We start from the raw sequence: 26614 nt of genomic DNA, 5'->3' as shown, positions 1-26614 counted from the left end.
TGGTTCTGTTGTTAGGGATTTTAGTTGTGACGTTATTAAAGTTATGACGTCATATGCAAAGTAAACAAAGAAACGCTATCATCAGGTAACAATGTTTCATATCAAGGAATTATTAAAAATGAAATTGGTATTGCCTTCCTTCCTATTTTATACTAGACTGATAAATATTTCTGTGCAGATGCGGGAATTCAAAACATGACATCAAAAAAATTGAACGATTTTGAGTTCATTAGTGCAATGAAAATTTCAGGAATATTTCCTGATTTTAAAAAATTTTTTTTTTTATTGATTATTCTACTGTTATTGGGGACTTCGTCCCCATATAATACAACTGATTTGTTCTGTTCAAAGTTGAACCCCCCCTTTTTAATAAGTATGTCTAAACACTGCTTAGGACTCCTTAGTGCACTAATCACTATACAGTGCCACTAAGGACTAGAAGGAGTGCTGTAATAAATATGTATCATTTTTATGCCCTACCTACGATAGTAGAGGGGCATTATGTTTTCTGGTCTGTGCGTCCGTTCGTCCGTCTGTCCCGCTTCAGGTTAAAGTTTTTGGTCAAGGTAATTTTTGATGAAATTGAAGTCCAATCGACTTCAAACTTAGTATACATGTTCCCTATGATATGATCTTTTTAATGCCAAATTAGAGGGTTTACCCCAATTTCACGGTCCACTGAACATAGAAAATGATAGTGCAAGTGGGGCATTCGTGTACTGGGGACACATTCTTGTTACATATTATGTTAGAGATTGATATTTGATGCATAAATTTAATACGAAGACAAAAGGAATAAATATGTTTATAATCTTTTCAAATTATTCAGTTCCTTCAATTTCTTCATTCAATTAAAACCTATTTTTTTAACAGAAGACATATGGTCTGCAAGAAACCATCAGCTATATTCATGGCTGTCTAAATACATCTAAACTAAGGTGAGTGGATCATTTATATTCTAATTGCAAATGTCAGACAAATTTATATCTATATTTAAAAACAAGAGGATATTTATGATTGACAATTCAATTAGACAACTCTCCATACATGCCATAAGAGACCAAGTGATATAAAAGTTAAGAACTATAGGTCACTGTATGGCCTTCAACTCTGAGCAAACCCCATACAGCAAAGCTTAAAAAGGCCCCAAAATAACAAAATGTATATGTAAAACAATTCAAACAAGAAAACTTACATCGACTAACATCCTGATCAAAGTACTAGATTTTTTCTTGTATGTAAAACAAAAAGGTTGTAGTAGTTTAGAAAGTTACGCCATATATACACATCATGGTTCTATGAAATTAAACTTAGCATGCTTAGATCATGTAGATTAGTAGACAAACTGTCTCTGAGAAATAATTGTAGCTGTTTTCTGTTGGGTTGATGACTCAGAATTGTCTCTTACATTTGTCATTAGAAATTCATAACAAAGGAACTAGCAGAAAATACATGATGTTCAACAAATATTGTGATATTTTTGCCTGATTATTTACAGCCCAGTATGCTTGTGATATTTACTTATGCACATCCTGATAACTACAAATGTATATACAAACTCTAACAATAGTATATATATAATATTATGTATTACAGAACAGAGGGATTGATTTTACTTGAGAAGTTGATATAATATTATGTATTACAGAACAGAGGGATTGATTTTACTTGAGAAGTTGATATAATATTATGTATTACAGAACAGAGGGATTGATTTTACTTGAGAGGTTGATATAATATTATGTATTACAGAACAGAGGGATTGATTTTACTAGAGAAGTTGATATAATATTATGTATTACAGAACAGAGGGATTGGTTTTACTTGAGAGGTTGATATAATATTATGTATTACAGAACAGAGGGATTGGTTTTACTTGAGAGGTTGATATAATATTATGTATTACAGAACAGAGGGATTGGTTTTACTTGAGAGGTTGATATAATATTATGTATTACAGAACAGAGGGATTGATTTTACTTGAGAAGTTGATATAATATTATATATTACAGAACAGAGGGATTGATTTTACTTGAGAGGTTGATATAATATTATGTATTACAGAACAGAGGGATTGATTTTACTTGAGAAGTTGATATAATATTATGTATTACAGAACAGAGGGATTGATTTTACTTGAGAGGTTGATATAATATTATGTATTACAGAACAGAGGGATTGATTTTACTTGAGAAGTTGATATAATATTATGTATTACAGAACAGAGGGATTGATTTTACTTGAGAAGTTGATATAATATTATGTATTACAGAACAGAAGGATTGATTTTACTTGAGAGGTTGACTGAACAATGTGTTACCGAAGTATTTACACAGAATGCTGTTACATGGATCAAATTTATTATTCAGTGTTTAGAGGTAAGTTAACAGATAACGATAGTTTTGATCACAGATTAAAAAAGATTAATGCAAGTGCCCCAAATTCATTTTTAATTATTTTTGTGTTCTTGTAAATATTTATATCATGTATATAGGCCACACTGCACAAAACAGTAAATAATCCTTAGATCAATGAAGGACTACTGAAAACCTAAATAAGAAGAACAGTTACATCATAAATATTTTACATATATAATACATGTACATAGAATAAGAATAAGGATATTTATTATTCCAATCAAGGGCCCTTGATGGGCAGCATAACATGAACACATAACACAATACATCATGATTTGTAACAGAAAATCATTTTTATAAACTAAAATGAAGCATTAAAAAAAAAAGTTCAGACATGTTATTATCTTCATTCTATAAAATCATATACATTTAATTCTAAGCAGGATCAGAACCATAAAATCATTATAATTATCATTGTTATTACATACATTAATTAACATTTCCTCTAACATCTAGACATTTAATAGAAATGATATCAGTTTTTTTTTTTGTAACACTATCTGTACAAGAAACTTATCACTTTGACTTATCCTAGTTCTATAAATGCAAATGTGTTTTTAACTTGTTTAGATTTTATTTCATATTGGGATGAAATGTTTAAAACATGTACCTTCTGATATTGATTAATGATCTTGTTGCATTGTATTTTATAACTGTATTTTGATTTTATTTTGCAGTCACATGACCCGGTAGAGGTCAAGAGGTTATCCTGTCATGTAGGATGTAAAATAATACCTTTAACTGTGAACTTCACTGCTCTTAGTAAAGATATTATATCCGTTTTACCACAGTTATTAGCAACACTTATAGCAGCAAGTTCTGAGGTAAATATATGTTCTATGATAATGATGTAAATGATTGGAAAATATAACATTACTTATGACAACAGATAACTAGATCCTTTACATCCCTTTTGTACAGGACTCTGAATGAGTTCAGAATCCCAATTATCTAGGACTTACTTATGAGAATTTATGGTGCTTGAATTTAAACTGATGTTACCAAAGGTTTGACCTTTACGCTCAATATTTTAAATTGAGCTTTATTGAGGGGTAAAATATTGGCATAACGGTCAAACCTTTGGTAAAACAGTGTAAATTCAAGACTCCATATATGGAAACTTTTAAGATAAAGACATCAAAGATTTTTGGGATACAATTGCTTTCAAGCAATCTGTAGACTTTTACCGCTGACTCAGGGCTGCATTCCCTCACGTCAACCGTTTTATTCTAAACATTCAGCAACATCTCAGATTCTTATGATTGTCTTGCTTTAAAAGGTAAAAACAGGCAAAAGGATTGAACATAAACAACTTTCCTGTAATGTTCTTCTCATAATCTTAATGTTTGATATTTCCCTTGACCTACATGCGTGTTTTTGACAACACGGAAAATCAGAATTAAGCAGTATTTATATTTAGTGTTTTTATAAATTTAGAAACACGTCAGAGGGAATTCCCCAGTTTTGATAAAAGTGAGTTTTCTGAATTCCGAAAATTCTATTTCTGTCATATAAGAACTGAAGTGGAGTTTTTCCAGATTTTACCGTTATGAAATTGATATTTGATACTGTACTCTCCGATAAAGAAATGGAGAACCATTCATCATATCATTTAATAAACGTTCTTGTTCCAAATCGCAAGTCGCGGGTTTGTTTATGTATTAATGCGCATGCGTATAGTTTTCTTGATTTCAAGGGGTATCAGATTGAGCGGTTGCTCTGGGTTCCCCGCTTCATTGATTAATTTGAAACTCATGGGATTCTTTCTATGTCTGTCTGCTATTCAGGGTTATTGTTGTTGCATAATTTTAAATCATATGCATCAATTAAAATAAATGTAGTCCACAGTTTACCTAACACCCCTTCAGCCGAAATAGAGTCTTCCATATTATTGTTTCGAGTTGTCCCCCTTCCGGAAGTTTTTTCCGTCAAATCAAAATACTCACTATACAAATCCTTGATGTTAATAAACGTCGTATTATATTCAGAACGATCTCAATCTAAACAGAGGAGTGTGTACGGAAAGGAGTCATGCCCACTGACCCAAAGGAAATTAATATTTAAAGTGTTAGAAATGGGGTTCCTCCTAGAATTAACGGTGATAAGATAGCCTCACTTGACACAATTACGAACGATTTTTGAACTGTAATTAATATTTTTTTATTTAGACAACTTTTCTTGAATTGTTTATACCATAGAATTTAAGATGTATGAAGGCTTTCCATTTTGCAATATATCCCACATACATTTTTATTCACGATAGGATACTTTAGTAAGATTTTCGTGACCTCGTTTTACGGGTCAAGAGAGCCACATATGGACGCAATTCCGAACAGCACTATATTGATATATTTTGCAGAAGAAATCAATGACAACAGTCTAGATTGATAAAGCATACATTAATCTTTATCTCTAACACATTTTCATGGGAAAATTAGATGCACAAGTTTGTTTTTTACTTCAATTACTTCAGCCATGGTTGCAGACGAAATGTCGGTCATGTGTAAAGGAAAGATTTCTGATTTTTTTATTTTTGTGTAAGTTCCTCCTTTAAAGGAGGACTAAATTCAAGTTTATCCGTTTCGGTGGTGTACTTATCAATCATCTATGAATTTTTTTTATATAGGTCAACATTTCTTTCGGAGTTCTCTGGACTTTTTGATGAATTTAACATATTTTCTTTTGACCATAAATAGGGTCACAAGAGTCTAAAAAACGTCAATTGTGGGGTTATTTGGGCAAGATAAAAGGCATCACTCATATGAACAGAATCAGGAGATATTTTTCTTTCTATATATTAACAAAAGAAGGCAATTTGCACTTACCTTTATGTTTTTTTTTATATAACTTGTAGGCCAGATTGCCGTTCTTATAATATTTTCAGAATGATTTTGTCATCATCATCAACATTAACTAAGTGCACATAAATTGTATTATCATGAAAACAAGGGAATTTTAATAGGGTTTTATATATATAAAAACATTTATTGATAAATATAAATAAATATGATCTCAGAGGGCAAACATTTGAAATCGTTCGTAATTGTGTCCAGTTGTAATTGCGTCCTGTGGGGCTACGAAGTGAAATAACTTCTCTTAACTCTCAGTGACTGCTGTGGAAAGTAAACTTGGCATTGATAGTACAAAAATAAAACACAATAAGAACATTGCTCATACACTTGTATACGGGATTGGCTATTTTTAAAGTTGAGTGACTATTCCGATTATTACATTTTGCATGTGCAGTTGAATTAGTTTTGAAAATAATACTATCCAGCTGTACCAGGGCTGCCAAAAATGCGCAAGACTCACGCATGTTCATGCTTTTTTGCGGCAGTATCCTTGGATCTATTTTTTCCCTCTTTGATCTTTTCAATTTTGGCCGAATCTCACACATTTGCTTAATAAAAAGTTGGCAGAACTGCTATACATGGGTCAATGAAAACTATGGCAATCGTATCCCTCAGAGCATTCTGCTCTTTGATTTTTTATTGTAGTTAAAGTTATCTTAATCAAATTCCACCTGTAAAGTCCTTGAGTTGTCTACCTTTGTCTATGCTATAAACATGGTAAATATGAGTATTAGTTTTTCATATGACCACATTACAGGTATTGAATATGTTTTTATTTCAGTGGCTTACAGCATCACTCAAGCTACTAGGAGTATGCATTCAAAGTTATCCAGGACCCTGTGGAACATTCAAGGTTAGTGATGTGGCTAACTGAAGATCACCAATGTCGTCAGAAACCTCGGGATATAATTTGGAAAAACTTATTAAGATGAAAAAAGGTGGTGCGATTGCCAATTAGACTTAGAATTAAATAGAAATTAACATGCATGTAATTTATTAAAATTTTAAAGGGTTCATGCAACCATTCAAATTCACATTAATGTTCTAGTTTGTTTGAATTTTGTAGTCTCCTATGGCAATTTATGTACTTCATCATTTCTTATAGAGGATGTCTGACGGAGAACTAATGTACTTTATTTTCTTGATACGTTGTATGTATATATTACAGAATGTCTAGCGAAATATTGCGATTATTTTCATCATTTTGTAAATATTTTAAACATTCTTATACTTACATACTAAATAGTGTGTTAAAATTACATTGTTAGGCAATCTATAATTTTATTTGTGTAATTGAATTAATCTCTGTACTGGTTAATCCACACTCCCATAGATTTGTATGTCATGTGCTGCTATTTATAGGCACTTATATATTACAGAATGCATATATTTATGACTTTGTATATTGTAGACTAAATTGGATGTTATGGTGACAGAGTTATTTAAGGAGCAGTCTGTACCAAAGGTATAATTTACAATTAACAAGAACAAAATTCTTTGTCTGATTCAAATGTTTCCATCTTATAAATAACACTACTCATTATCATAAGTCTGTTTGAATAGGGAAAATTATAAATGTAGTCACCTTACGTTAAACCAATGTTATATAGGAAAAACATAATGTACCGTTTCTTCAGACATATTTATTCTATTCAATATTGTGAAAGATATAATGAGACAAGATTTCATAAGTCTGTTTGAATAAGGAAAATTATAAATGTAGTCACCTTACATAAAACCAATGTTATATAGATAAACCATAATGTACTTTTTCTTCAATTATATTTATTCTATTCAGTATTGTGAAAGATATAATAAAGTTTTGAATTAATTAGCTTTAGATATAAATAACACCTAGTTTAAAGGGGCACTAGCTGTCAAATTCATGGTCACCGATCTGACTTCTCATATTTGATATATAACAATGTAAAACATTTATCCACACTATCAAAAGTCTAAAATAAACAGTTTACAGAGCATTGGGTTGATAATATATAGGTTCGTTTCGTGTGTATTTTAGTCCAGACGCCATCTAGTTAACTATTTATTTGACCTCAGATGACCATATAGGCGATGTAAACATAAATAAAGATATGATTAGATTAGGTCAACACATGCAATTGGATTTTTATAGGTCTGTTTGATTTTATTTTATAGATTAAAAATGCATGTTTCTCATTGTTTTTACCCGTATTAAAATAATTTTATGTGGCTCGAATCAGTTATCAAATGATTTACCCTTGTTTCACTTTCATTGTTGACATTCTTTTTCTTTAAATAACCAGTACACGTACAAAGCATGCGTTGTCAATCTCTAGCTAGGGGGTTGAATTGAAGTTCACATGAATACGGATTTAATTAGGTCGAGTTATTCACTTGCAAGTGAATAATTAATTTTCAATGTTTCTTAGCTTAATATGACAAAATTGAACTGTTTTGGCTGCTAAAAGCGAATTATTATTTCACTATTTCACTTTCATTATTGATTGAACCTCGTAGCTAGTGCCCCTTTAAATTGCAATGTTTGAATATATCATATTATGAATTGGCATTGATTAATCTCACACAAGTTGTAAGTTGAGCAGCATTCACGCAGCCATCATCATCATAGTCAGTATGAGATCACATTGAATGCCTATAAAAAAAAGTCCATGAGCATATGAAACTATTGAAAAAAAGTAAATAAACACGGTGTACAGAATGTATATAATAATATTTTTAAATTTGCAAACTACATTTCACATCAAATAATAACAGTTCGTTAAAATATTGTCACTAGCGCTTTCATGCCTTCTGGCAATCTTCAGGCGACGTTTTAACAATGTCCTTGACGACACTGCCGTTAGTAACGTTTATTACGTTACAATAACGGTAAGGGGAGATAAATCAAACGTGTTTACGTAGATCCGTTTAATTTTGGCTGAAAGTCCTTTATAAAGTGTGCTTCCTTTGCCAGTCTTTTATATTTGTTCGATTCCTTCATGTTATAGAATCTTGATGTGGTCTTTGTGAATATATGGCAACTGGCCCCCAAATAACATTGAAAAACGGCCAAACCATTGTTCCAAATGCAGACATGAATTGCAAAACGGTAAACCTTATTTACTGTATTGTATGCAGCACTTGCAAGGAATGGTACATCGGACAGACTGGTAATTCAATTTGTCAAAGAGTTCATTTTCACAGACAACAGATACAAGATCCATCCACACGAATGCAAGATGTGAGCAAACATTTTGAAACGTGCAGTAGTGGAAAATTTACCGTATATCCGTTCTATAAAATGAACGAATCGAACAAATATAAAAGACTGGCATTAATTATTTTATGTGAAATATAGTTTGCAAATTTAAAAATATTATTATATATATATAGTAATTTTTTATACGACCGCAAAATTTGAAAAATTTTTCGTCGTATATTGCTATCACGTTGGCGTCGTCGTCGTTGTCGTCGTCCGAATACTTTTAGTTTTCGCACTCTAACTTTAGTAAAAGTGAATGGAAATCTATGAAATTTTAACACAAGGTTTATGACCACAAAAGGAAGGTTGGTATTGATTTTGGGAGTTTTGGTCCCAACATTTTAGGAATTAGGGGCCAAAAAGGGCCCAAATAAGCATTTTCTTGGTTTTCGCACTATAACTTTAGTTTAAGTTAATAGAAATCTATGAAATTTTGACACAAGGTTTATGACCACAAAAGAACGGTTGGGATTGATTTTGGGAGTTTTGGTTTCAACAGTTTAGGAATTAGGGGCCAAAAAAGGGCCCAAATAAGCATTATTCTTGGTTTTCACACAATAACTTTAGTTTAAGTAAATAGAAATCTATGAAATTTAAACACAAGGTTTATGACCATAAAAGGAAGGTTGGTATTGATTTTGGGAGTTTTGGTCCCAACAGAATAAGGGGCCCAAAGGGTCCAAAATTAAACTTTGTTTGATTTCATCAAAATTGAATAATTGGGGTTCTTTGATATGCCGAATCTAACTGTCATGACTGTGTATGTAGATTCTTAACTTTTGGTCCCGTTTTCAAATTGGTCTACATTAAGGTCCAAAGGGTCCAAAATTAAACTTAGTTTGATTTTGACAAAAAATGAATCAGTTAGGTTCTTTGATATGCTGAATCTAAAAATGTACTTAGATTCTTGATTATTGGCCCAGTTTTCAAGTTGGTCCAAATCGGGGTCCAAAATTAAACTTTGTTTGATTTCATCAAAAATTGAATAAATGGGGTTCTTTGATATACCAAATCTAACTGTGTATGTAGATTCTTCATTTTTGGTCCTGTTTTCAAATTGGTCTACACTAAAGTCCAAAGGGTCCAAAATTAAACTTAGTCTGATTTTAACAAAAATTGAAATCTTGGGGTTCTTTGATATGCTGAATCCAAAAATGTACTTAGATTTTTTATTATGGGCCCAGTTTTCAAGTTGGTCCAAATCAGGATCTAAAATTATTATATTAAGTATTGTGCAATAGCAAGTCTTTTCAATTGCACAGTATTGTGAAATAGCAAATTTTTTTTTAATTAGAGTTATCTTTCTTTGTCCAGAATAGTAAGCAAGAAATATCTAATTGCAAAATATTGTGCAATAGCAAGATTTTTTTTTAATTGGAGTTATCTTTCTTTGTCCAGAATCAACTTAAATCTTTGTTATATACAATATACAATGTATATTCACTTTTTACTACCAACTGATAAATTATAATAATCTTTACCATTCAGTGATAACAAGCAGTTTTTTTACATCTTAATATTTTATGATGTATTTAAATGAGTAGTTATTGTTGCAAACTCCATTAGAAATTTTAATTGAGATTAGTTTTGGAATAAGGGAAAGGGGGATGTGATTAAAAAAATTGGGTTCAATTTTTCTCATTTGAAATTTCATAAATAAAAAAGAAAATTTCTTCAAACATTTTTTTGAGAGGATTAATATTCAACAGCATAGTGAATTGCTCTAAGAGAAAACAAAAATTTTAAGTTCATTAGAACACATTCATTCTGTGTCAGAAACCTATGCTGTGTCAACTATTTAATCACAATCCAAATTTAGAGCTGAATCCAGCTTGAATGTTGTGTCCATACTTGCCCCAACCGTTCAGGGTTCAACCTCTGCGGTCGTATAAAGCTACGCCCTGCGGAGCATCTGGTTGTATTGAGTAGAGATGAGAACTTGAAGGAAGCTAGTTAAGAGTTTTAAAGGAAAGTTTTATTTTCCAGGAAGCTATTGCCCTGTATGTATTGCTTGCTAGAGTTGGTGGTGGAGGAAACAAGGGGATCCATTTCACCGAGGCCTGGTCGAACAAGTTTCAACAGATCATTACCAGTCTAACAGAAGTAGTTAACCTTCTTTATAATGGCTTGAATATACCTGGTAAGTGAGGCCTGGTCGTACAAGTTTCAACAGACCATTACCTGTCTAACAGAAGTAGTTAACCTTCTTTATAATGGCTTGAATAAACCTCATAATGATTTTATTAAACACATAATTATTTTTTGGAGGTATACTGTTTTACCTCTGTCTGTCTGTCTGTCCATCCATCTATTTGTCAGTCAGTCTGTCTATCCATCACATGAATTTTTGTCATCACATCTACATCATAAGCATTTCAAATTCATCACTCAACAACTTCCTGGGTAGGCAGGGGTATCATCAGTGAGCAGTAGCTCACAGTTTACTGCTCACAGTTTCACTTGTTGTAAATATTGCTCTACTTCAGAAACTTTCATAAAACTATGTGTCTAAATACCTACTTTAGTCAGCCTTCTCTCTTATCGATCCACACACTATACATGTTGCAGGGAATAAAATTAATGGGCATGTATCTTTTCAGTCTTGTTAGCTCCCTCATGTATACATTCTTGACAGATTTTTATGATATTTACACATAGTTTTTTTCAGCAATGTCTCAGACAATTTGTTTTAAATCAATATTTTTAAAGGATTTTTGACCTTTAGAAATATAGATTATATTTTGAAAGTTTCATTATAAGCACTGTTAAGCCTATATATTTCTTTTAGGACTGTAATGAAATTTACAGCATGGTTTATATCAGCAATATCTGGATACAAGTTTAAAAAATCAGGGCTGATCAATTATATTTGCAGGGTTATTTTCCGTAGAAATATAACTTCTATAGAGAATTGGATTGAAAGTGCTCTCAAAGTGTTCAATTCTTGTCAGATAGTAAGGAAATTTAAAAAAGTAAAAGTAGAATTACAATATATATAAAGATACAGGGATGTGGTATGAATACTTATAAGACTATCCACTGGTGTGTTCATCTGTACATATTGATATGGGGCCTAAAGCAAATGTAACTTCAATGTTAATATTTTCTTTTCCAGAGTTAGAATCAACATTTAGTGTTCAAGTCCTGCCAATGAGAGAACTTCCAGAGACATACACAAACAGATTTAACATTTTATCATCTTATCACCATACTTATTGTCTTTGTTTACAAGAATTACTCAGGTAATTACAGTTAACTCTCAGGTGATTATCATTAACACCTTGAGGGACAAACAAAGCATAAAAATCTAAATTCAACACTGTTGGGTTTAGTTTTCAGATTGAGAGTTCAACAAATGCAAAAAAAACAACATTTTTTCAGTGAATAAAAAGTGAATGCATATCAATACAGTTCAAAAGTAATTTAATATTAAAATATCATTTGCATGCAATGATTTAGAAAACTATTTGGCCATAAATTTTATATGGGGATATTTGATGTTTAAGTTGGTAGAATATCTGGCCCCTGAGTGAAAAAAGTTAAGAAGGATTGTTCATTTAAAGAATTTTTGCTATTTTCAGTCAACCATTTCCAGCTCCTGTCAGAATACCAGTTAGTGATGTCATAAGACTTGTGACTAAAGTGTTATCTGTCAATATCAGAGATTTAGTAAGTACTTTATAATAACATATCTAATAATACTTGCTCAAGTATATACATATGCTTTGTGAAGTTTGTCAATTATCCTATGAATCTAAGTCATGTCATCAATTTATCTAATTTTCAAACAAAAAGTAACAGAATAAGGAAAAAGGTGTTTTAAAGACAGTTGACACAATATTTGGTTGAAGGACAATGAATCTACTTTTACATATTTAGCCCTTCTCACCTATTATGCTAATTTATTTTCACCATTTTGTTACATTGATGATGTACTTTTAAAGGAAAGATTTAAGTTTGACATATTGGGGACTATTTATATTAATGTAATTTTTCTACTCCTCAAATTCATGATGAGTTCATGTGTATTTTATGCCTGCTTCATACAGATTTCTGTTGTTGTAGACTTTGAGACCCTCTACAGAAAGGTTGTTGTTATCAGGATATATATCAACACTACACAGTGATGCAGTACTTTGTCTTCACAGTCTTATTTCAAGGTAAATACAAAACAGATTGTCTCCCTTCTATAACTTATAACAAATGTTGTCTCCCTTGTATAACTTGTAACAAATGTTGTCGCCTTTTTATAACTTTAAAAATCTTATTTAAATACTAGGTTATATTTAGTTGCATTGGAAACATTATAAAAATATATACCATTTAGTTGTGCCTCAATAATAATAAGGAAATATATTTGATTACTGTAGTATGTTTGAGAAATATATTTTTTCTAACATTGGCAAAGTCCTAAAAGTGAGATATAGGCATGCTGTTGTCAGCAGAGGTTGCAGAATGGTCAATAATATATTAGTTCATGATTAGGTCTGTTTATTTGGTATGCAGTTGTTTCAGCATTGGCACATCTTATTTCCTCAGAGATTGTTTTGCTCTGTCTCCTCAGTCATGGTCTATTGCCTTAAAAACTTTTGCTTAGTTAGCATATTTTGTGATTGCGTCAGTTGAAGGGAAACACCCAGTGGTAGCTCAAGGATACTTTTTATGCAGTTGTATTAGCAGATTTCATTGCCATGGAGATTATTTGGCCTCGTCCCCTATGCCAAAGTCTGTTAACTGAAACTTTTGCATATTATAAACGTTGAAGTTTGTTTAGATGAACCACTAATGATAATTCAATGCTATTTGGTATGCTGTTTTATTAGTATTTCACATCTCCTTTCCATGTAGATAATATAGGTCTCTCCCCATCATCATGGTTAATTCACTTGAAACTTTTAAACAGTTTTTTGTGATTGGGTCAGGTTAAAGGAAACAACCTTTTTTGACCAAAATATGGATGAAAAATTATTCCAGTCTGCAATTAAGATATGACTAAAGAATATTTGTGGATGTGTCTACTTTATTTGTGGTTTAATTTCAGATGTAAAACATTACTCCTACCATATTCCAAGAGCATTATAACTGTGATGGTCAAAGAATTAATGTTATTCAGGACTAAAGTTGTTTATGGTCAGAACAGGGCCCACAGGTGAGATAATTATGTTTATGGTTAGAGCAGGGCCCACAGGTGAGATAATTATGGTCAGAACAGGGCCCACAGGTGAGATAATTATGTTTATGGTCAGAACAGGGCCCACAGGTGAGATAATTATGTTTATGGTCAGAACAGGCCCACAGGTGAGATAATTATTTTTATGGTCAGAACAGGGCCCACAGGTGAGATAATTATGTTTATGGTCAGAACAGGGCCCACAGGTGAGATAATTATGGTCTTTTCCTTTTGGTATTGAATGATTTGACTGCAAGTCATAGAAATTGATAAAACACATTAAAATACATATGATACAACAGCATGTTAAAATTAGGAAAATAAAAAAAATGATTTAATATTAGATTCTATTTTAAGCTGGGTAGGAAAAAATGAAAGTAGGGAGATATGGTTGAGACAAATGAACATAAGTGTAGAAATTATGTGGATGTAAGCAACTATATGTTACCATACAGCCTTTAACAATGACCAATACCCATATCATACAGCCTTTAACAATGACCAATACCCATATCATACAGCCTTTAACAATGAGCAATACCGATATCATACAGCCTTTAACAATGACCAATACCCATATCATACAGCCTTTAACAATGACCAATACCAATATCATACAGCCTTTGACAATGACCAATACCAATATCATACAGCCTTTGACAATGACCAATACCCATATCATACAGCCTTTGACAATGACCAATACCCATATCATACAGCCTTTAACAATGACCAATACCCATATCATACAGCCTTTAACAATGACCAATACCCATATCATACAGCCTTTGACAATGACCAATACCCATATCATACAGCCTTTAACAATGACCAATACCCATATCATACAGCCTTTGATAATGAGCAATACCCATATCATACAGCCTTTAACAATGACCAATACCCATATCATACAGCCTTTAACAATGAGCAATACCCATATCATACAGCCTTTGATAATGAGCAATACCCATATCATACAGCCTTTAACAATGACCAATACCCATACCATACAGCCTTTGACAATGACCAATACCCATATCATACAGCCTTTGATAATGAGCAATACCCATATCATACAGCCTTTTACAATGACCAATACCCATACCATACAGCCTTTGACAATGACCAATACCCATATCATACAGCCTTTGATAATGAGCAATACCCATATCATACAGCCTTTAACAATGACCAATACCCATATCATACAGCCTTTAACAATGACCAATACCCATATCATACAGCCTTTAACAAAGACCAATACCCATATCATACAGCCTTTAACAATGACCAATACCCATACCATACAGCCTTTAACAATGACCAATACCCATATCATACAGCCTTTGACAATGACCAATACCCATATCATACAGCCTTTGACAATGACCAATACCCATATCATACAGCCTTTAACAATGACCAATACCCATATCATACAGCCTTTAACAATGACCAATACCCATATCATACAGCCTTTAACAATGACCAATACCCATATCATACAGCCTTTAACAATGACCAATACCCATATCATACAGCCTTTAACAATGACCAATACCCATATCATACAGCCTTTGACAATGACCAATACCCATATCATACAGCCTTTGACAATGACCAATACCCATATCATACAGGCGCCTTTAACAATGACCAATACCCATATCATACAGCCTTTAACAATGACCAATACCCATATCATACAGCCTTTAACAATGACCAATACCCATATCATACAACCTTTGACAATGAGCAATACCCATATCATACAACCTTTAACAAAGACCAATACCCATATCATACAGCCTTTGACAATGACCAATACCCATATCATACAGCCTTTGACAATGACCAATACCCATATCATAAAGCCTTTGACAATGAGCAATACCCATATCATACAACCTTTGATAATGACCAATACCCATAGCATACAGCCTTTGACAATGACCAATACCCATATCATACAGCCTTTAACAATGACCAATACCCATATCATACAGCCTTTAACAATGACCAATACCCATATCATACAGCCTTTGACAATGACCAATACCCATATCATACAGCCTTTGACAATGAGCAATACCCATATCATACAACCTTTGATAATGACCAATACCCATATCATACAGCCTTTAACAATGACCAATACCCATATCATACAGCCTTTAACAATGATCAATACCCATATCATACAGCCTTTGACAATGACCAATACCCATATCATACAGCCTTTAACAATGACCAATACCCATATCATACAGCCTTTAACAATGACCAATACCCATATCATACAGCCTTTAACAATGACCAATACCCATATCATACAGTCTTTAACAATGACCAATACCCATATCATACAGCCTTTGACAATGACCAATACCCATATCATACAGCCTTTAACAATGACCAATACCCATATCATACAGCCTTTAACAATGAGCAATACCCATATCATACAACCTTTGATAATGACCAATACCCATATCATACAGCCTTTAACAATGAGCAATACCCATATCATACAGCCTTTAACAATGAGCAATACCCATATCATACAGCCTTTAACAATGAGCAATACCCATATCATACAGCCTTTAACAATGAGCAATACCCATATCATACAGCCTTTGACAATGACCAATACCCATATCATACAGCCTTTGACAATGACCAATACCCATATCATACAGCCTTTAACAATGACCAATACCCATATCACACAGCCTTTAACAATGAGCACTACCCATATCACACAGCCTTTAACAATGACCAATACCCATATCATACAGCCTTTGACAATGACCAATACCCATATCACACAGCCTTTAACAATGAGCACTACCCATATCATACAGCCTTTGACAATGAGCAATACCCATATCATACAGCCTTTGATAATGAGCAATACCCATATCATACAGCCTTTAACAATGACCAATACCCATATCATACAGCCTTTGATAATGACCAATACCCATATCATACAGCCGTTGATAATGACTAATACCCATATCATACAGCCTTTAACAATGAGCACTACCCATATCATACAGCCTTTGATAATGACCAATACCCATATCATACAGCCTTTGATAATGACCAATACCCATATCATACAGCCTTTAACAATGAGCACTACCCATATCATACAGCCTTTGATAATGACCAATACCCATATCATACAGCCTTTGATAATGACCAATACCCATATCATACAGCCTTTAACAATGAGCACTACCCATATCATACAACCTTTGATAATGACCAATACCCATATCATACAGCCTTTAACAATGACCAATACCCATATCATACAGCCTTTGATAATGACCAATACCCATATCATACAGCCTTTAACAATGAGCACTACCCATATCATACAACCTTTGATAATGACCAATACCCATATCATACAGCCTTTAACAATGACCAATACCCATATCATACAGCCTTTAACAATGAGCACTACCCATATCATACAGCCTTTGATAATGACCAATACCCATATCATATAGCCTTTGATAATGACCAATACCCATATCATACAGCCTTTAACAATGAGCACTACCCATATCATACAGCCTTTGATAATGACCAATACCCATATCATACAGCCTTTGATAATGACCAATACCCATATCATACAGCCTTTAACAATGACCAATACCCATATCATACAGCCTTTAACAATGACCAATACCCATATCATACAGCCTTTAACAATGACCAATACCCATATCATACAGCCTTTAACAATGACCAATACCCATATCATACAGCCTTTGACAATGACCAATACCCATATCATACAGCCTTTAACAATGACCAATACCCATATCGTACAGCCTTTAACAATGACCAATACCCATATCATACAGCCTTTGATAATGACCAATACCCATATCATACAGCCTTTAACAATGAGCACTACCCATATCATACAGCCTTTGATAATGACCAATACCCATATCATACAGCCTTTGATAATGACCAATACCCATATCATACAGCCTTTAACAATGAGTACTACCCATATCATACAACCTTTGATAATGACCAATACCCATATCATACAGCCTTTAACAATGAGCACTACCCATATCATACAGCCTTTGATAATGAGCAATACCCATATCATACAGCCTTTGATAATGACCAATACCCATATCATACAGCCTTTAACAATGAGCACTACCCATATCATACAACCTTTGATAATGACCAATACCCATATCATACAGCCTTTAACAATGAGCACTACCCATATCATACAGCCTTTGATAATGACCAATACCCATATCATACAGCCTTTGATAATGACCAATACCCATATCATACAGCCTTTAACAATGAGCACTACCCATATCATACAACCTTTGATAATGACCAATACCCATATCATACAGCCTTTAACAATGAGCACTACCCATATCATACAGCCTTTAACAATGAGCACTACCCATATCATACAGCCTTTAACAATGACCAATACCCATATCATACAGCCTTTGATAATGACCAATACCAATATCATACAGCCTTTAACAATGACCAATACCCATATCATACAGCCTTTAACAATGACCAATACCCATATCATACAGCCTTTAACAATGACCAATACCCATATCATACAGCCTTTGATAATGACCAATACCCTTATCATACAGCCTTTAACAATGACCAATACCCATATCATACAGCCTTTGATAATGACCAATACCAATATCATACAGCCTTTAACAATGACCAATACCCATATCATACAGCCTTTAACAATGACCAATACCCATATCATACAGCCTTTGATAATGACCAATACCCTTATCATACAGCCTTTAACAATGACCAATACCCATATCATACAGCCTTTGATAATGACCAATACCCATATCATACAGCCTTTAACAATGACCAATACCCATATCATACAGCCTTTAACAATGACCAATACCCATATCATACAGCCTTTAACAATGACCAATACCCATATCATACAGCCTTTAACAATGACCAATACCCATATCATACAGCCTTTAACAATGACCAATACCCATATCATACAGCCTTTAACAATGAGCAATACCCATATCATACAGCCTTTAACAATGACCAATACCCATATCATACAGCCTTTAACAATGACCAATACCCATATCATACAACCTTTGACAATGACCAATACCCATATCATACAGCCTTTGACAATGAGCACTACCCATATCATACAGCCTTTAACAATGAGCAATACCCATATCATACAGCCTTTAACAATGACCAATACCCATATCATACAGCCTTTAACAATGACCAATACCCATATCATACAGCCTTTAACAATGACCAATACCCATATCATACAACCTTTAACAATGACCAATACCCATATCATACAGCCTTTGACAATGAGCACTACCCATATCATACAGCCTTTAACAATGACCAATACCCATATCATACAACCTTTGACAATGACCAATACCCATATCATACAGCCTTTAACAATGACCAATACCCATATCATACAGCCTTTAACAATGAGCACTACCCATATCATACAGCCTTTAACAATGACCAATACCCATATCATACAGCCTTTGATAATGAGCAATACCCATATCATACAGGCTTTGACAATGACCAATACCCATATCATACAGCCTTTAACAATGACCAATACCCATATCATACAGCCTTTAACAATGACCAATACCCATATCATACAGCCTTTAACAATGACCAATACCCATATCATACAGCCTTTAACAATGAGCACTACCCATATCATACAGCCTTTAACAATGACCAATACCCATATCATACAGCCTTTGATAATGAGCAATACCCATATCATACAGGCTTTGACAATGACCAATACCCATATCATACAGCCTTTAACAATGACCAATACCCATATCATACAGCCTTTAACAATGACCAATACCCATATCATACAGCCTTTAACAATGACCAATACCCATATCATACAGCCTTTGATAATGAGCAATACCCATATCATACAGGCTTTGACAATGACCAATACCCATATCATACAGCCTTTAACAATGACCAATACCCATATCATACAGCCTTTAACAATGACCAATACCCATATCATACAGGCTTTAACAATGACCAATACCCATATCATACAGCCTTTAACAATGACCAATACCCATATCATACAGCCTTTAACAATGACCAATACCCATACCATACAGCCAGCTATAAAAGGCCCTGGCATGACAAAATGTGAAACAATTCAAACAAAAATAACCAGCTGTCTGATTTCTGAAAATCAATTAACTAAAAACAAATTAAACAGACAGCAACTAGAGGTAATCATGGATAGCTTGTTTTTTTTTTATGCCCCACTTACGATAGTAGAGGTGCATTATGTTTTCTGGTCTGTTCGTCTTATCTGTTCATCCGTCTGTTCGTCCGTCCGTTCGTCTGTCTGTTTGTCCCACTTCAGGTTAAAGTTTTTGGTCAAGGTAGTTTTAATACGCCCGTCAAAATTTTGACGGGATGTATTATGGTATACAAATGTCCGGTGTCCGTCCGTCCGTCTGTCTGTCTGTCCGTCCGTCTGTCCGGCGTAAACATGTCGCACCATAACTTGAGAACGACTTATCCAAATTTCATGAAACTTAATGTAGTTGTTTCTTATGATGGTCAAATGATCTGTATACTTTTTGGTGAAAATAAGATTTAAACTTTTTGAGTTACGGCACTTTATAAATAAAAGAGGGGTGTGTTTTTTTCACATGTCGCACTGTATCTCAAAAACGATTCTTGATTATGACTTAAAACTTTAAACACTTCTTAGTTATATTAATCTCAATATCTGTATACTTTTTGGTGATGATTCAAAATTTCATTTTTGAGTTATTGAGTATTTTGTAAAAAAGGGGGAGGGTTTTTTTACATGTCGCGCAATATCTCAAAAACTATTTATGATTTTGCTTAAAACTTTACACATGTCTTTGTTATATTAATCTCAATATCTGTATACTTTTTGGTGATGATTCAAAATTTCATTTTTGAGTTATTAGTATTTTGTAAAAAAGGGGGAGGTTTTTTTTTACATGTTGTGCCGTATCTCAAAAACGATTTATGATTATTGCGTAAAACTTTACACATGTCTTTGTTATATTAATCTCAATATCTGTATACTTTTTGGTGATGATTCAAAATTTCATTTTTGAGTTATTGAGTATTTTGTAAAACAGGGGAGGGTTTTTTACATGTCGCGCCGTATCTCAAAAATAAGTTATGATTATTGCTTAAAACTTTACACACTTCTTTGATATATTAATCTAAAGATCTGTATACTTTTTGGTTTTGATTCAAAATTTTATTTTGGTAATATTTAGTTTTTGTAAAAAAAAACAGGGTGGGGGTTTCACATGTCCCGCCGTGTCTCTAAAACAATATATGGTTATTGCTTAAAACTTTCTCATAAACTATTTATGATTATTGCATAAGACTTCCACATAAGACGTAGGGCGTATCATGCGCTCATGGCGCAGCTGTTTATTGATGAAGTTGAAGTCCAATCAACTTGAAACTTAGTACACATGTTCCCTATGATATGATCTTTCTAATTTTAATGCCAAATTAGAGGTTTTACCCCAATTTGATTGGCCACTGAACATAGAAAATGATAGTGCAAGTTTCAGGTTAAAGTTTTTGGTCAAGGTAGTTTTTGATGAAGTTGAAGTCCAATCAACCTGAAACTTAGTACACATGTTCCCTATGATATGATCTTTCTAATTTTAATGCCAAATAAGAGTTTTCACCCCAATTTCATGGTCCACTAAGCATAGAAAATGATAGTGCAAGTGGGGCATCTGTGTACTATGGACACATTCTTGTTTTTATTGAGTATTGGTATTAGAATATTCATGTATATATACTAGTGTGTTAATTGTCCTTCTCTATTTATACTCTTATACTTCAGCTCTTTAAGACAGTTAGTATACAAAACACTGGCACTTTGGCTACAAACTACAAAGTCATTCACAATTACTACAGACGAGGATGACTGGTTAGTCCAGGAAATACTCCATGATGTCAGACCTCACACAGATAATATGAAGGTAAGTTACTATAACAGGGTCTGTAGTCCCTCACTACAGACGAGGATGACTGGTTAGTCCAGGAAATACTCCATGATGTCAGACCTCACACAGATAACATGAAAGTAAGTTACTATAACAGGGTCTGTAGTCCCTCACTACAGACGAGGATGACTGGTTAGTCCAGGAAATACTCCATGATGTCAGACCTCACACAGATAACATGAAGGTAAGTTACTATAAGAGGGGCTGTACTGTAGTCCCTCACTACAGACGAGGATGACTGGTTAGTCCAGGAAATACTCAATGATGTCAGACCTCACACAGATAACATGAAGGTTATTCAAGATACTATATCTACATAGGCGTATCTAAGCCCCCCCCCCCTTTATGTGGGAAAAAATTGATTGATTATATTGGGAGTCACTGAAGCATGACTGGAGCAGTCCCCCTCTTAGGGCAGTCAGTGCCTTTAGTGTTTAACAACACATTCCTATATATATTTTTTTTTATGCCCCAACTAAGGGTATTATGTTTTTCGGTCTATGTGTCCATTTGTCTGTCTAATTGATGTCTGTCCTGCTTCTTGTTAAAGTTTTTGATGAAGTTGAAGTCTAAACAAATTGAAATTAGTTCACTGAGTGTTCCCCATGGTAGGATCTTTCTAATTTTAAAGTCCAATTAGAGTTTTGACCCTGATGTCACAGTCCACAGAACATAGAAAATGATAGTGCAAGTGGGGCATCCGTGTACTATGGACACATTCTTGTTGTTTACTGCTATAAATTCCGTGTACTATGGACACATTCTTGTTGTTTACTGCTATAAATTCCGTGTACTATGGACACATTCTTGTTGTTTACTGCTATAAATATTTCAGAGTTGGAATTATATCATATTTTATGTACTTAGATTTTTATCATCCATTTAACAAATTTCAAAGACTGACCCATTAATCAATTACTGCCTTTTATTCTTCTCCAAGGCATATCTTAATGCTTGAACAGGTTAAATCTTGTTTTATATTTTCCAAATTATTTTTTTTAATGACCTTGGTATTTTTATGGCAGTGATCTAGATTTTATTGTTTGAATTATTTTAACTTTTTTGATATTTTTATTAGACAGTTTCCATCAAAAACACAAAAGACAGTTTTGAACCTCCTCCATCTAAGAAGAAGAAGAAGGGAGGTTACTCTGAAATCAGTCATGGAATTAGTACACAGAAGAAAGTAGATTTGGAGGCTAACTCTGAACTATGTATGGTAGCATTGGAAGGTAAAATAGCAGCTTAGTTTTTGATTAAGTCAGTTGTAAAGAGAAGCATTATGGGTAGGTTAATGGTATTTAATATGCAGTTGTACATTTTGTATTATGATTGGTACATCTCATTTCCATTGAAATTATTTGCCTCTGTCCTTCAGTCTTGGTCTATTAACTTTAAAACTTTTGCTTAGTTTACATGGAACCACTTAAGATAAGTCAATGGTATTTGGTATGAAGTTTTATAAGCGTTGGCATATCTATATATTTTTATAGAGGTTATTTGGCCATGCAACCTTTATTCATAGTTCATTGACTTTTAATGTTTCCCAGAGTTTACATGTTAAGGTTTCCTTACTGTTTCAACAATGAGCAAAACCTAAAACTTGTAAAGATATTGTCCTCTTAATTTCAATAATTGGATTTTACTTTCATAATTACAAACAGGTAGAGATGTTTCCCTTATTCATGCATGTAAAAATCACTTTTTAGGAATCCAGATGATTATAAAAGTAGCGACCAAAATGTAGAAAAAGTTTTATAAATTTAAAATCATGTTACAGTTATGGTTTTATTTTCTGGGTTTTTTTTGGAATTAACTGAAGCTTTGAAGTTAGATTTAGTATTGGGTAAGAATGATGGTCCTTTATTTTGCACCAACATGTAAATATGTCTAAATGGTTTGAGGTTTATTGATGATATTTAATTGTAACTACCCTAGATTTGATGGATATTATCATGATGTAAAGGAAACAATATATCAAACAATCATACTTTTAAGGACCTTAATATACAAATTTAGTTTCATTTTTTTCTAATTGACTGTTGATTTGTCACACCTATTTTTTCTAATTGACTGTTGATTTGTCACACCTATTTTTTCTAATTGACTGTTGATTTGTCACACCTATTTTTTCTACAGTGATTTTTTTATTTTCAGTTTTATATTGGTGCCTTACTACTGTTGGTTGTCAACTTAAGCAGAAAATAATTGAGGTAAATATGTTTTAATTGAGATTGATATTTTCATAATTCATATAATTTTTCAGGTAACTTTGGTACTAAAAAAAGTGCTACACTTAAGGGCATACGATACAGTTTTGATCCCGTATCTAAAGTTTGATGAAAATTTCCATATAGGCTATTTTTTGCCTGATTAAATCAAATTTGTAATAAAAAGTATACCTTCATGTGCTACTTTTTGAGTAAAATGAGGTTGAAATTTTGTATTTTTGCTCAAAATTCAGATTTGTGGCCGTATTTTGTCTTTCGAAAGAAAGACATAACTTTTTTGTTTTAAAAGATAAACACAATTTGTTTTTTGGGGACAAAATGTCATTTTAAAAAATAGGGGCCATGCACTCGTTTTCAATTTAAATCAGTTTGAATGATAAAAATCAGTCGAAAAATGCATCTTTCCCCGATATGTCATAGTTTGACGTCGCAAAAATAACGTTTTACGTTAGCAACGTCATTATCTCCCCTGTAACTGTATCGTATGCCATTAAGTGAAAAGTTCAAAGTTATTCATCTACAAAGACAGTTTATCTTTGATAACATTTTCTTTCTTAAAGACAAAAATAGTCTGCTGCAGATCTGACATATTTCTATTTTACATGTTATATATTCATACTCTGAAACTAATTTGAGCAATACTAATTTTTTAGGAGCTGCAAGAATTCCTTATTTCAGTTGCCATTACCTTCAGATGTAAAGGTAACTATGGAATACCTTACACTGATAATAGATGTCGCCACAGTCTGCTCAGGGTCATGCAAGCGTTTAATGTAATGCCACATCCTACAGCATCATCATTACTGCATTATTCTCTATCAGTTCTCAGATGTACATCTCAGGACAGCAGTTTGTTGGTATGTATCAACAAGTTAAGGCTAACATTTCTAAAGCAACTACGTTTTTTCACCTTTTAAACTTTCAAAACTTCCAGAAGCTAGTATAACTGTATTGAAAACCTATAAAAAGTGCACCTCTATTTGCATGTTTGCCTGTAGCAAGGCATAATTTGCTTCTTTCATTTTTCCAGTGGCATTTCAAACTTCCCACACTATATTCTGTTCAACCTACTTTGCAGAATCTTCCTAGTGTATTACGTTCTCAATATTAATGAAATATTTGCCACTGGACATATAGCAAGCAACATTTTTGTTTAAGAGAGGCAAAAGATACCATAGGATATGAAAACTGAAAAGTTAATTACTAATTGGCAACAGCATGGCAAATCACTAAAAATAACCCCAAAACAACCACAGTATACACAACATAGAAAACTAATTACAAAGGAACTCCAATCCCAACAAAAAACAATGTAGGGGAAAGCAGAATTATAATTATTCCATTAAACTTTTAGCTTGATTCAAAAATTATTATGCAATAGAATTGAAATGTTTGTTATTTACCTTGCAGGTATCGTCATACAGCCTAGAATCTCTACAAGCCTGTGAAGCCCTTATACATGCCAGAGCTCCATCTTATAATGTACCAAAATCAGTGTCAAGGGAGGTTATTGAAGATAAAACTGACATTATCCAGCAAGATAAAGCTGCAGAAAGTAGCAGCATATATTTATCAGGACAAAAAACATCATCTTTATTTGAATCAGTCGGAGAAAAACACAATACAGACAATGGAGAGTCCAAAAAAATCTTTACTGATGAAAGTGAAACTACTGTTAAGGATATCTATGAGAGAAAACAAAAGCATGGGGGACACAGTGATTCTGACAATCAACAGTCTAAAATTATTGACCATACTTTTACTAAGTCAACAAATAATCAAGGTCAAATTAAAGCTAACCTTTCTAATGAGAGACAGTCTCCAATGGAGGAACAAGATGCTATCGTCATGGATACTGATGATGATGATACACCAGGAGGTTTCATGGAGTCAAGTGTCAACCAAAAAGATACTGAAGAATCATCAACACCTGAAATATTACTTAGGGAGAACAATTCAGAAGGAGTGAAAAAAGAGGAAGAAAAACACACATTGTCTGTAAGTAGCCTTGTATTTTTAAAAGGCATAAATGTCAGATTTTGGATTCCTGTATGTCCTTGATACAGTAACAAATATTTTTTTTGTCAGGTGAAAATTAAAAACATTACCTCTTCAACTGCATGAATGGTTAAAAATTATATCTATAACCGGTTGGAGACATAACCATCAAAAGTGTTTAAGATCAACCTGTGCTTCTATGAGTAAGCTAATGCTTCCATGAAAACAACAAAATCCAAATGCTGCGAATGAAAAATTGTCAGAAATTAATAAGACAATGTTTTTTTTTGTACTGTCGAGAGGATATTTTAGACAGAGAATTTTAATAACTGTTCAAAATTATCACCCAGTTTGTACAGATAATTTAATGTATGCACAAAAATAATTGGAATTCTGATTGATAGAATATCCAAACTGGACAGTCCAGTGTTGGAAATCTGAATAATTATTTCTGAATGTTTGATATTTGTTTTGTATTTTGTAGAATGAAGACCAGGAAAACATAGAAGATATGCTGTCAGCATTTGTAGATATAGATGAAGACCAATAAAAATCAACCATGAT

The 26614-nt window shown here is 33.1% G+C and overlaps 1 protein-coding gene across 2 annotated transcripts in view; it reads left to right on the top strand.

The window, feature by feature from the left end:
• The window catches only part of LOC143066912 (proline-, glutamic acid- and leucine-rich protein 1-like), a 27639-nt gene extending 1025 nt beyond the window's left edge, over positions 1–26614 (top strand). The window contains exons 2-18 of one of the 2 annotated variants that reach the window (XM_076239752.1): positions 874–938; positions 1961–1987; positions 2300–2378; positions 3095–3241; positions 6051–6122; positions 6681–6734; positions 10500–10653; positions 11629–11755; positions 12095–12182; positions 12579–12673; positions 13555–13662; positions 21659–21797; positions 22900–23053; positions 23979–24034; positions 24706–24909; positions 25463–26050; positions 26535–26614. In XM_076239752.1, the coding sequence (XP_076095867.1) occupies positions 874–938; positions 1961–1987; positions 2300–2378; positions 3095–3241; positions 6051–6122; positions 6681–6734; positions 10500–10653; positions 11629–11755; positions 12095–12182; positions 12579–12673; positions 13555–13662; positions 21659–21797; positions 22900–23053; positions 23979–24034; positions 24706–24909; positions 25463–26050; positions 26535–26600 (2223 nt within the window). In that variant the 3' untranslated portion in view covers positions 26601–26614. Of the gene's footprint in view, positions 1–873; positions 939–1960; positions 1988–2272; positions 2379–3094; positions 3242–6050; positions 6123–6680; positions 6735–10499; positions 10654–11628; positions 11756–12094; positions 12183–12578; positions 12674–13554; positions 13663–21658; positions 21798–22899; positions 23054–23978; positions 24035–24705; positions 24910–25462; positions 26051–26534 lie in introns of both variants that reach the window. The other variant, XM_076239753.1, reaches the window with a different exon arrangement.

The sequence above is a fragment of the Mytilus galloprovincialis genome, chromosome 3 (assembly GCF_965363235.1).
Source record: "Mytilus galloprovincialis chromosome 3, xbMytGall1.hap1.1, whole genome shotgun sequence".
Taxonomy (NCBI): Eukaryota; Metazoa; Mollusca; class Bivalvia; order Mytilida; family Mytilidae; genus Mytilus; species Mytilus galloprovincialis.
Note: the sequence above shows the minus strand (reverse complement) of the source record. Positions and strands in the feature narration are given on the sequence as shown.